A 13,448-nucleotide genomic window follows, 5' to 3' on the forward strand; every position below is an offset into this window, starting at 1 on the left:
CAAGGCACATGGTCACATTAATGAACACTTAAAATATTTTCCAACTTCAATGTGTATCATTCACCAGTGGAAGGCTCTCATTTTGTAGTGTCATCTATGTGTGAGCCTTCACAAGACCACAGCACCAGCTCTACAGTGGCACACAAATCTTCCATTTATATTTTTATGGTGACACCAAGCATATGACCCCCTCCCCCCAAATCCTTGCCATCCCAAACACAATGCCATCTTTCAGGGAAACTGGGTCAATCAGCAGTGAAACCAAGAAGAACTAATAATCCCTCCAAACTTATTGTCAGTCATATTTTAAGTCAAGGGATTTGAATACAAAAAAGCAACTTGCACACATACCCACAGCACACAGCGAGATAGGCTGCGTCTCCTGAATATGTTAGTCATAATTGGTGTGCAGCAGCGCATCCCCATGCAAGTGCACTACACTCACATTAATGCTCTGCATGGAGACCCCCCACCCACCCCCACCCACACCCCCACCCCACACCCCTTACCCCCTCCCCCTACCCCCTCCTCGGCAGATATCAGTGGAAGACAGAACTCTGCAGCACGGCAACCAGCTCAGATGCTCCTCATCCTCCTCTATGTGTAGCCATGGCAACCCACACATAGACCAGCGTGATTCCATGTGGCCTTTCAAAGATTAACTAGTATAGTGTTGAAATTCATAGCGATGTATGTTCACAGAGAGAGCATCATCCAAGGGATCCAAACTACCACCTCAGAGGGAGTATATCCTTCAGCTCAAAGGTTGCGGCAGCCGTGCCAACAAGGTGCTTTCTAGCAACAGAGGGTGATGATAAACAACAAATAATTTCTTTCCAGGTCACAGAGAATAACAGACAGAAGAGAGAATAACAACAGATTAAAGTGGGCTGAAGCAATACTATTGGGACAGCAGTCTTTAAGAACAGTAACAAGAAATGTTTCTATTTTAAGCCTCCCAAAAGTGAACAAATGTAATATGTTAGCAGAACAGACAGCAGTGACAAACATCAGATGTCTGGATGCTCGTAATTCCCAGCCTCCTTTCTGTATCAAGGCCTCTCTCTGATTGTCTCCCCAGTCAGGCTGCAAACACATTCTCGGGTGACATGGGAGATAAAATCAGAGAGGTGGTATTTATCTGTACACTGCCTCTAACAATCCTTTCATTCACAACTCTCTGTAAAGACAAGCTTTTTTCTCCTATAGCTCCTTTTAAAATTCCTTCTCCACACAGAGGCACACTGTATAAATCTAAAAATGACCCTCTGCATTAGCTGAATGCTACAGACACAGCACAGTTAATCTAAATAGATCTTACTGTTACTCGTGCATGACTCATATTAGAGAATGGGAAGTGACAGTAATGGGTTTAGAAAACTCACTGACATGGGGTAAAAGGTAGGAGAGAGTTGGATTGGTTGCATAGCTGCTGACCCATTCTCCCGAATGCTCGAACAGCCAATCAAATACCATTTGTATTCATATTCAGCCAATGACAGCTAATCAAGAAATATTGGTGCCAAATCATCCGCTGTGCCCAAATTATTCTACCACCACCTTTGTCAGTTCTCCCCCCTAAAGCGCCGTGAGGCTGGGGAAGCAGACCGTGTCCCCGGCACAGCTCCGAGTTTAACAGGATTTAGCACACTGCTTCAAGACTAGACTGTCATCCTCCCTCTTAGCTCTGCCTTCCTTTACAGTCGACATATCGTATTTGAAAATACCCAACATGAAATATGAGATACTGAGAACCTTTGGTGGTCTGTAATATGCACAAATAATATGTGGCTTGAATTTCAATTACGCTGACCCGTCTCACCGTGCAGAGGCAATGTTGCAGAAGATGAAATTCCTGAGAGTGCGAGTTTCTTCACATACTGTACACGTGAGCTTAAATTGCATAGCTTTATTGATTGTAATGCTGCCAGATAGCGTTCATGCTGATTATTACAAGATTAATACTTTCTAATAACAGCCAAAACAAACAAAGTACCAAAAATTCAGCCAAGTCAACTTAGACAAGCAACAATCTAAAAATATGTGGTTTAGATATGAATATACTGCATGATACACAGACAATATGTACCCTTAAATTTAATTTAATTTTTTTTTAACATTTTTACAAATAGTGTAGAAATAGTTAACCCCTTGTAAAATGGCTTTGTCGTTTTTACACTGTGGTTTTTGTATGGATTGAACAAACAAGATAAAACATGGATGTTTTAGAGGCACATTTTGTTACCTTTGGACAGAGCCGGGCTAGCTGTTTCCCCCTGTTTAAGCGGCTGCTGGCTGTAGCTTCATATTTACCGTACAAGCATGAGTGGTATCGATCTTCTCACCTAACTCTCAGCAAGAAAGTGAATACCGGTAAGTGGTTTTCCCAAACTGTCAAATCATTCCTTTAAAGCATAATATTCCCATAGATCCCTGATAGCCGTGCACCAACGATATCTGCAGTAACAATTATCTTCATTATCAACTAATCTTAAGATTATTTTCTCAATTAATTGTTTGTTTTGTCAATAAAATGTCAGAAAATAGTGAAAAATGCCCAGCATAATTTCCTGAAGCACAAGAAACAGCTTTTGTGTTTGACCAACAGTCCAAAACCAAAAAAATATTCAATTCATGATCACATAAGACAAAGAAAAGCACCAAATTCTCACAACTGACAAACTGGAATTACAGAATTACAACATAGTAACCCATTAATTTTCTGTCGATTAATCAGCTAATTATTTCAGCATCGTTATTAGCTCGTCTACCGTAACTTACATACTTAAAATTACTATAACTGATACTTTCAATACATTTTGAAAGAATAAACATTTACTGGAGAAATGTCTGTGGTATGTAGATTTTTCACAATGCGAGTATGAAAACATAACTGACACACAGATTCATGTAATTAATTAATTGCATTGTATACTAATGACAATAGCAAGAATGTCAAATGTAATAAGTACTCTGTTCAGTATGCGGAGCATTAGCAAATCCAAATTATTAAGTAATTGGTATTCCGATTGGTGCTGAAAATGTAGCTATGTATACATTTCTAATAACCGACTCCGTGTGAATCTGGACATGAATCCACATCCACAGGTAGCAATGGAGCAGCTCCTCTTCCACACTTCTGGTCAGTCAGTCATTGAACAACCATACTGAAGCTGTTGAAGACAGAGCTGAAGGAGCCCTTCATCATGTATCTACTCAGGACCTCATTGCCATTCAGATGACAACAAGGCACACTAGAGCTGTTCTAATTGCTTCCCATTACACTGAATGGCTGACAGCATATTGGGGATAGAGTAGCGAGTGGTGGGGATGATGGTAAGCCCTCTGGACTGGTGTGAGAGTCTTGCTCTAAAGCATGCAGTTCCTTTCATTTGTGACATAGTCCCCTTTAGCCTGGGTGGTCCCTGCTGCCCTGGTTTCTGGTTTGTGCAGTTTCTGGCTATGAACATGCTTTAGTTATGGGAATGGGGAAAAGAAAAAAAAAATCTCCTCAAGCATCACATGCCTTTTCTGAGGCTAATAACAGGCATAGGAAGAAAAAAAATCTAGTCAGTAGCAGATTCTTGGTGATTTTGTCTCATGTCTCACTAAGTGCACGCCTATGTATCTGCTCTGCTGTGACAAATGTTAGAAATGGCAGTGATAAACTATGGATCCAGGCATGGGAATGATGCACTGAGAGCATGGACAGCGTGGTCAGCTTCTCAGTTACAGCCTGTCATTTGAACTCTGTAGCTAATATGATTGTGACTCAGTGGGTCAACCTCAGACATGCTTCATGCCAGATGGGGACACTGCATATGTATTTAAGAAGATCTTATAGAGTCATGTAGTCTTCAGTGTTTTCTAGTATCTGTAGACAGATCAAAGTTTTATATGTTACAATGATGGATTATCAGAGGGCAACTTCAAGTATAAAGACAGCTTGGGGGGGCGTCCAAAAACATGTTCATTTTTATCCACTGATTTGTAATCTGAACTCGCTGATTAAAAGCTATAGCTGAGAGCATCAACACCCCCCACATACAGCTCAGATGCTCCCCACCTACTACATGCTGTGTTCAGAAAACAACAATACTGAGAACATTTCACTTTGCGTTCTGCTGCTAATAATGTACAATGTCTTGTGGCTTTGCTGTGGATGTGAAAAAAGACTGAGAGTCTAAATTTCATGGCAATTCATACAATAGATCTTGAGATATTTCACTCAAAATCAATGATATCAACCTCATGGTGGTGCTAGAGGAAAAGTCAGAGGATCACAAACGTCAATTGGATTCATCCTCAGGGAACCATAAATGTTCATGGTAATCCATCAAGCAGTTGCTCAGATATTTTAGTTTGGATCAAAGTGGTGGACCAGCTGAGCGTGGCTAAAAATGTGTTTTACTTGTGCCTGTGTATTAATTTGCTGTAGACTTAATCAGTAATTAGGAAAGCAAAAGCAATATATTGCAGTCTAATGAGACTGTGCTGGGTAACAATCTCATATGGAAAGCAAATGAAAATGCCAAGGGATGAAGGGGTCTGTAATTAATGAATTGAAGATTTTTCTCTGCACAGTAGCCTTTTAAAAAGGGCTGTACCATGACTGTAATGGTCAAAGCGTTGGCTGGTGAGGACAGACTGCGGTCCACAGTGGCTCATTATAGTTAGAGAGGAAGAACAGAAGTAGCAGTGCAACATGAGAGAGTTGTCTGAATTTCTAGTGGTGAGTGACTGTGTCACTAATGTCAGTATTGAATGGGAAGTGGAACATTCCATGTTAGGTTGTATTCGTTAGTATTCTAGCAGTAAGGTTTGGCTAAGGGAGCCTGACTGTTTCCTTCATTCACAGGAATGAGCATGACTCTCCTCCCTCCCCTCTGCCTTCATCATCCCCTCCCCCATCTCCTAACCCCTAAACCCATGCTGCAATCACACTCTTCACGGGCAACTTCTGCAGAACTTCTACCAGCCATCAGCAAACATAAGCATCAAAACATCAGCACAGACAGTGTCAGTGTATGTTAGCCAGGACTGCAAGACAGACAGTGCTACAGTCTGGATTTCCTGCTTTACTGAACTCTGCACGAGCAAAATGGACAGAAGCAAGCTGCCCATTTTAATTGTAATATAATTCCATTAAAAAAATCTATAACGAAAAAGGTGCAACCAGACCATTATTTTGGCTCAAGTGTGCTTTTTAATCAATGCCAGTTGTCTGTTGTTGTCCAGGTTTATGCAGCCAAACATCATCAGCATCAACACAAGTGTGTTCACAGCCAGAGTGCTATGTCGGCCACAGCATGGTATGTGACCCACGAGATGGCTCCATGGCCCCTTTTTGTTTCTCAACCATCTGATATTCTGCCCGCTGAGGTGGAAACTTACCCCTCTGAAACAGAGGAACAGGAATTGAAGCATTTGGTGTCAGTTACAGGGTGAGGTTAGATGTTTTATGTTTTCTTAAAGAGACACATAAAAAAATCCTGTCAGCGACTATAAAATCATCTGAGATGAACTGCCACTTCTCGAACAATGCTGTATGTTCCTGTTGCGAAATAAAGTACTAGATAATTGCTTGACAAATGTGTTTTGTAAGACCATGCAGTTATCTCACTTCACTGCTGCAGGGGACAGATTGATATCAGCAGGATCTGAGCCAAGTTGACGTTTGTCTTCTGTATCCTCCATCTCAGCTGGACAAAAAAAACGAAAGGACGTTACTGCTACAGTTAAGCAACTCCTTCCTAGCATCCAAACATCTAGCCTTACATATCCAGACCAGTCAGAATCCAGAGGTCCAGTTCATTTAATACTGATGCGATAGCGGATTCAACAGAACGTTCCACATCAGCCATCTTGGTTGTTTACGAAAATGCCTCAATGACGCTAGGCAAAAACAATATCAAGCCCACTGAGATTTTTATCTCAAGTGCTGACTTGAGATAGAGGATATAATGTGCGTCAAATTGAGCATGAATAAAGCTTTCTGTTTGCGGGGGCCTTTTGTCACCCTCTCCTGAGCAGCACCTTAGCTTGTTTCTGCCCAGGCTGTCCAGACACACCACAGGAATCTTACTGGAGTGCTTTTTTATTCTAGCGACAGTGCTGTTTTTTTCGTAATCTCTGTATGTGTATCAAACTATATGAAACCTGACAGCAAGTTGAAACAAGACGATAAATACAGACAGAGAAAAAGACAGACAAGATCAAATCTGCTGTATATAAAAATTTGACATGTATCATGTCAAAAGATACAAAGCAAAACTCTAAGGTTGATATCTCCTTAGAGAGCAGAGTTTCACTGTAGGTTTTTACATATTACAAGCAGGCTGAATAAAATCCCTTCCTCACCTGCTCTACCTCGTATCAGATGTAGGCATCACTGGCTGGATCATTCAATTTTGAAAGGCCAGTATTGGCGAACTGATTGTTCTAACCTGAGAAAAGACAAAGCCAAAAACAGATGCAGCACATATGCTTGAAGTCAAACAGTGCACTGAGTGAGTTGAACATTCCCAAGAATCTTGTCTCGTAAAACAAAAACAAACAAGGCTTTAATGCCTCACCTAACCTAAAGTACACAAAAAATAATGTGGGTTAAATGAGGGCAATCAAAAAGGATCTCACTGTGAGAATACAGTGAGCGTTAAGTATTAACTACAACACATGATACCACTAGAAAGATTAGTAGTCATGCATGGGGAGCACTGCTGCCTACTTTAGGAGCAACATTTACCCATATTGCCTTGGGAAACAGCCAGAAGACACATGCACCCTGCACTGAAAACTCACTAACTGTCAGCAAATCTCAGCAGCTTTAGTGCCAAGCCCCATTCATACACATTAAACAGGTCCTGCTGTTGTATCGGTTTCCCACCATCAACACTTTCCACTCTCCTCTAGCTACTCATCTCATTCTTCTCTTCCAGGCAAGAAGGACTGTGGTCACAGAATGTGGCTAGTTCTTCAATTCTAAGACAAATAACAGTCTTTTCACTTACTCCACCCTATGTTTCTGCCATTAAATCAAGGTCTGAGGACACCTGTCCAAAACACCACAAGTTCAGAGGAATTCCGGGGCAAAGTGTGCCATATATCTCATCATCATCTCATTGCCTGAAAGGATAATGCTGACGTTATTCTATATTTTGCTTTCTATCAACAAATCCCACAAACCAACGATGCATTAGCCCATCTCTCAATATGTTCTAACTTACCACCCTATCTTCTCTGCGGCACTCAGCCCCAAGCTCATTGGTTCCTAATGAAGATGTAAATCTTTTAAAATGGGTCACAAATATACAGTTTGATTTTAAAAGTAAGGCTCAGTAATTTCCTAAAACACTGCGCACTGTAGTTTTTAAGCAAACATTACTCCAACAGGAGTAGATGGTGTATTTGTTTGGGACTATTTTCAGCCACGTGTTTACAGCAGCAGGACGTTGTATATGGGCTTGACTCAAAATAAACTACAGTCCCCATGTTCATCACAATGAAGGTAAATGTCATTCAGTCAACGCTGTGGCTCATTTCTGTGTTTTTTAATAGTTTTCAACAATGGAGCTCTATGGCATAGAGGAATATGCTATATTAGAAAGAAAAACTCACTGTTGGTTTAGTCTTTTCATGGGATTTGTTGACAATAAGAAAAATATAGAATAGCACCAACTGTGCCCTTTAACAAGGTGAAGAGTAAAACATAATCACAATGATTTTTAAATTACAAAAGCTGGAATGATATCTGCAAATGATCTGCTTTATGTCTATCCATTCAGTCTGTAGAGCTTTAATATATCTTTATTTTGCATTTAAAGTATTATCAGCTTATATTATAAAATTTACAATTAGTTCCTAATTAGTTACTAATTTAAACTCAACTTTTACATAATCTGTGCAAATGGCTTAGACTAGAATGTCTAAATATAGATCTCTGTGATAACAAAGTTAATCCTCTAAATCCTGAAATCATGAATGGAATTCAAATGGCAGCTCTCTTTTGTGTACCTGCCTGCTTTCACTACATTATCTAAAAAAGCACGAGGATTGTCACACATCATCAACACACCAATGTGGGAAAGAACTGTGACATACCATGGTGTCCAAGGTTTGCAAAGAATATCCTTAAAGGTTGTCAAGAGGACACAGTGGAAGAATAAATGTCTAATAGACAACAGCAGTAGAACAGGCTTGAGACAGTTTGGGAGATTAGGAAGCTGTGAATAAATACTACCACAATAAACTGGAAGAAGCCTGACATTACTAAAAAGATCCATCCAGTTTCAACCATGCATTCAACAACTTAATATCATGCAGTTGCCATGCCAACCTGTTACCAGACTGCTGCTGCTAAGATGAAAACGGGAAATGCTTCTTGCTTCATGCTACTGTGCAATAATGATGACTCCCAAGCCGACATTAGTATTCCCATCAAGAAATGCACCTGGGCAAGAAGGCTTTAACAACTCACCGAGATGTCAAAGAGCTCCTCCGTGTCGTCCAACATACGGACTCTGATGGTGACATGCCGTCCAGGAGGCATGGCCGGTGGTCTGTGCCCGGGGTCCAACGTACTGATGCCAAGAGTCTCCGGGGCTCCAAGACGCTGCCCTGCTCCAGGGGCCATTGGCTCTGGGTCTGGCTCTGCCATGATGCACTGCAATGCTCACTGTCCAGCCTGCAAAGAAGCCAAGAGAGGAAAGTCAAGGAGACAAACACATGTACATGCAGTCATTCACTTGCACCTGCGTACATGTATTATGAACACAAAATAATGCAACTTTATATTAGTAGTAATAAACATCCTCTTACAGAGCATCAGTGGTGCAGCAGCTGAAATATAATGAATGCATCAGGGCCCGGAGGACAGGCTGCACAACCTTCCGTGTCACACTAACAGAGCATTTGCAAATGCAGTATTTGCACTTGCCGCTAATTGCTGATAATTGTTGCCTGTGGGAGAACCAATTACAGTTAAACAAAAAGATCCAAGCATGTTCTTTATTTCAAAGCACAAATTAAGCAGCCCTAATTTGATTTGACAAACGAATCATGAGGCCAGAGTGTAAAATCAAAGAGTCATCAATACAATGACACTTGATTTCGGGAAGTCGTAAAAGCAAGGCATTAGGGCCAATAACACACAGATATATACTTAGTTAGATTTTAATTGGTGTCAAGGGCCCAAAGGCAAATATGTAAGGACACTGCAGGAGATTTGAAATGAATGACCAATGAATTTGAGTAATCAGGGAGCAAAGGGTAAAAAACAGTCCAAGAGTCCAACTATTACTCTGTTGCTTTTAAAGATACACAGCAAAGACTTGTATAGAACACTTAGCCTCATACATTTCTTACTGCAGTGATTTCCTAACAGGCGTACTTGTACACCAGGAGGTACTTTTGCAGTATCCAGGGTACATTGTGGAGTAGCTAAACTAATTTGAAAAAGTAGAAATGATTATTTGAATGAAAAGAAAATATCTACATGGATAAATTGTTAAAATAGAAAGCGACATATAATGGATATGGTTCAAATAGATAGCTAAATATAATGGATGAATAGTTACTGTATCTTAAAATAATGGATAAATGGTGAAATGGCTATAAGTAATGGACAGTTGAAATAGTTAACCAAAAGTAATGGATACACAGTTGAAATAGATAGCTAAAAGTAATTCAATTCAATTTTATTTATATAGCGCCAATTCATAACAGAAGTTATCTCATTGCAAATAACAGATAAACAGTTGAAATGGTTAGCTAAAAGCAATGGATAAAGAGTCAAAATAATTAGCTACAAGTAACAGATAAACAGTTGAAATAGTTAGCTAAAAGTAACAGATAAACAGTTTAAATAGTTAGCAAAAAATAATGGATAAATAGTTGCACTGAAATGTATTAAATTAAAATTAATGGATCTACTGTTGAAAAAGTAAGCTAAATTGGATAAATGGTTTAAACAGTTTGCTAGTAATAGATAACGGTTGAACTAATGCCTGTGTCAATCTGACAAGACTGTGGGGGTACGTCTGGCAAAAAAGGTTGGGGACCACTACCCTGCCCCATCCAGCAATACAGGGTCCCATCTGATATTCAAATCAAACTTGACGTGCAGAATCTGGAATAATGTGCAGTGTGACTCTGTGTCTGTGTCTGTCCCAGGTGGAGGATTGTGTTTGGACAAAGTCGTGGACTCATTCTTTCTGGGTTGACACATGAGCAGGCCACTATCCATCCCCCATATATCCACAGCCAGATCCCCCAAGGCCCTGCTGTCCTGCTTAATTCGCTCTTCATTGCACATTCCAGCAGGCTGATGTCATCTTGAGACCTCACCAAGTGGTTCATCAGAGTACTGAGGCCAGTGAGCAGTTGTTCAGCCACCGCAGAGGTGAATGACTGCTGCCAAGTTTAAGCTGAAAGCTGAATAAGGCATTTCAAAGGAGTGGATAATATAATCCAGCAGAGTGCATGAAGAAAATAGGCCAAGGACAGTGAATACACTAAATTCTGTCTGATGATGGTCTGCCTGATGATTAGGAGAGGCACATAAAAAGTTTCAAGTCAAACACTGCAGACTGTAGTTGTGAAAAATGTCTGTCACAAATTCCCAGCGCTCAAGTTGACGTCTTCAAATTGCTTGTTTTGACCAACAGTCCAAAACACAAAGATGTTTAATTTTCAGAGCACCTTGGTAGTTGAATGGTTACAGCGCATGCCGTATAACCGCAACGTCGCCATTTCGACTCCAGCCAGCGACCCTTGTTGCATGTCATGCCCCTCTCTCTCCTCCATTTCCTGTCTGCCTCTTCACCTCACTCTGACCAAGGCAAAAAATGCCCCCAAAAATATTCAGTGATGAAAAGCAGCAAATCTTCCAATTTTGGAAGCTGGAACCAGCAAATGTTTGGAATGATGATCAATTTTCTGTCGATCAACTAATCAATTAACAGATGGATCATTTCAGCACTCACTTACTAGGGTTGTGTTCTGATAGCTGGATCCAAGATATCCAGATGTGTAAAGTTCCAAGGCTAACCAATCAATCAAGTCCTTATCTGCTCTTGATTTAATCAGCAAAGAGCAATTAGTCATTAAACTAACCATCAAATAAGTAATCTATGTGAGTTTACACATTTGAATGTCTTGTTGTCTGAGTTTCAGTTCTTCCCCATGAACTTATTCATAACTTTGGTTACTTATAAATACTTGAAGCTAGACCAAAATAAGGAATTCAAAAAGATTTAGATTCAACAAGCAGATTCATGTTTGATAAAAAGCTAAAAAGTGTTTAGAGAGCATGATCTCATCATTTGCACCTGCCTGTAAACCGCCATCACACAACAGTGGGTGCGAGGTGTTTTCCAGCTAAACAACAGGCTAACACTCCCTTGGGCTGATGGAAACCAGACCAAATGCTGTCACTGGGGGCGTGAATGGAAAGAAGCATATTTTTCAATTCGAGCCCAGTCGTTTTGATATTTGATCCTCACATCGTCATCAATCTGTGGCCCTTGCCTTGATCACTGGCAAGTGTCTCATGCTGAGTCTGTAAATTCATGTTTTAGCCTATACAGTATGACCTGCACATGCATGCCACGTAACCAGACACTCTTCAAACAAAGTAGCAGTGAAACAGAGGACAATGAAAGAGTAGACAGTGATTATTTCAGCCAACACGTACCCTCCCCTGCACCAGGGATCATTTATCAACCAGTCAGGTCTGTGTGTTCCTCTGAATAGGTAACTCAGGTCCAAACAAACACACAAAACAGTCACCAGTTGTACAGCTGGCACCTTGTTTCAGGGGCCAGAGTGTGACATAAAGCATAGTTGCCCTCGTATACAGAGCCAGAGGGACATTTACAGTGTTTCTCAGCCTTTGAACTTGTTTGCTTGAAATTCCCCACAAGTGTGTAACATGGAGCTGTGACTGCTGGCTTATAGAGTCTCCGGGGTTGTAACAGTGGCTCCTCTGTGTGCAGGGGCACACAGGGCCCCTCAGTGCGGTCCAGCACTGCACAGCTGGAATCCTTTAGTGACAGCTGAACGGCCAGAGGCCGGGGCTGATACAGCCAGCTGTCTACCTGAGGGAAGCTCCAAAAGAGAAAAGGCACTCAATCACCTCTGTGTTCTGCAAAAGACACTGATACTTGGGTGTGGCTGACATTGCATGAATCACTGTAAGTTCCCACTGCATTATTGGCAAGGTGACATGTGTTCATTAAGTGAAAAGAATGACAACCAACAGATCACATGCATGTTGTAATGTGAGCTTGGCTGCCATTTAAGCCTCTCCAAAACAGCCTGAATGATAATTGAGAACATAGTGCAGAAAATGGTGAAATCCAGCACTCAGTGGGGTCTTTCCCTCCATGTAGACCCACCTCACAGTCTGGTAGTGTGTTCATACCATTCATGTAATATAGGTTAACAGAGCGGGCTGGTGCAATCAGGACATCAGCCAGTACAGTATATGTGACATTAAAGCACTGCCTGGACTCACCTGGACAGCCTCTGGAAACTAAGTGACAGATACAAAATGCACACTATTTAAATTTCACACAGAGGCATGAAGCCTTACAGCTACTGTACGAAACATCAGCGACTGCGGCGTCTGCACACACAAGCATACAGCTAAGGTATATATGTGCAACGCAGCCCACACTGGAGGACAAATAGGACAGTTACTGGGCTGCAGATGAAGATTTTCACACAGAGTGGTAGTTATTTCCCTCCCTCGAAATCCATAGGATCACAAAACAACACGGCAAAGATACTCCCAGGACTTAACCCTAATCTCCTCAAACAAGTTGAATCACTTCCCTTAAGAGCACACAGGGAGAGGACTTGGGCTGCACGGTTCTTACCCCTTCTCTCGAAATGCACGCTTATCCACACGTATGTGTTTCCCAGCTGAAAGGAGATATTACATCCACGTCGGTAGTGACTAAAAAGAAGCCCAGCTGAGTTTTAGAAGCTGCTCGTACCGGAGAGGAGGCTTTCTGCGGTCGCCATGGCGGACGACTGAGTGAGTGAGTCGGGGAGAGACGGGATTACATTGAACCGAGCGGCGGATCCACTCCCGGTGCCTTTACTCAGACAATGAAGGAGGTGCAGCGCCTCCACCTTCTCAGCACTGTGACACAGACCAACAGCACCATCTAGCGGTGTCACATGGAACATCCTTATCCAGATATTTTAAACTAGTGGTTCCCAGGTTTTTTGGCTTGCGACCTCTTAAAAAATTAAGCGATAGTGGTGAAAGAAGGATTCCTTTATTTAAGTAAAAGTAGCAATACTACACTGTGAAAATACTCCACCACAAGTAAAAGTCCTGCAGTCAAAACCTTACTTAAGCTAAAGTATTATCAGCTAAATGTACTTAAAGTATCAAAGTAAAAGTACTCATTCAGCAGAAAAATGCCCCCGTCAGTGTT

The 13,448-nt window shown here is 41.3% G+C and overlaps 1 protein-coding gene across 3 annotated transcripts in view; it reads right to left on the reverse strand.

The window, feature by feature from the left end:
* LOC122885613 (FERM, ARHGEF and pleckstrin domain-containing protein 1-like) overlaps positions 1-13,177 on the reverse strand; it is a 58,740-nt gene extending 45,563 nt beyond the window's left edge. Inside the window, exons 1-3 of one of the 3 annotated variants that reach the window (XM_044216927.1) lie at positions 12,879-13,175; positions 8,818-8,958; positions 8,477-8,683 (exon numbers count right to left, since the gene is read on the reverse strand). In XM_044216927.1, the coding sequence (XP_044072862.1) occupies positions 8,477-8,656 (180 nt within the window). In that variant the 5' untranslated portion in view covers positions 8,657-8,683; positions 8,818-8,958; positions 12,879-13,175. Of the gene's footprint in view, positions 1-8,476; positions 8,684-8,817; positions 8,959-12,878 lie in introns of all 3 variants that reach the window. The other 2 variants (XM_044216928.1, XM_044216926.1) reach the window with 2 other exon arrangements.
* Between the last annotated feature and the right edge of the window lie 271 nt (positions 13,178-13,448).

This window comes from Siniperca chuatsi, linkage group LG12, assembly GCF_020085105.1.
Source record: "Siniperca chuatsi isolate FFG_IHB_CAS linkage group LG12, ASM2008510v1, whole genome shotgun sequence".
NCBI classification, from domain to species: Eukaryota; Metazoa; Chordata; class Actinopteri; order Centrarchiformes; family Sinipercidae; genus Siniperca; species Siniperca chuatsi.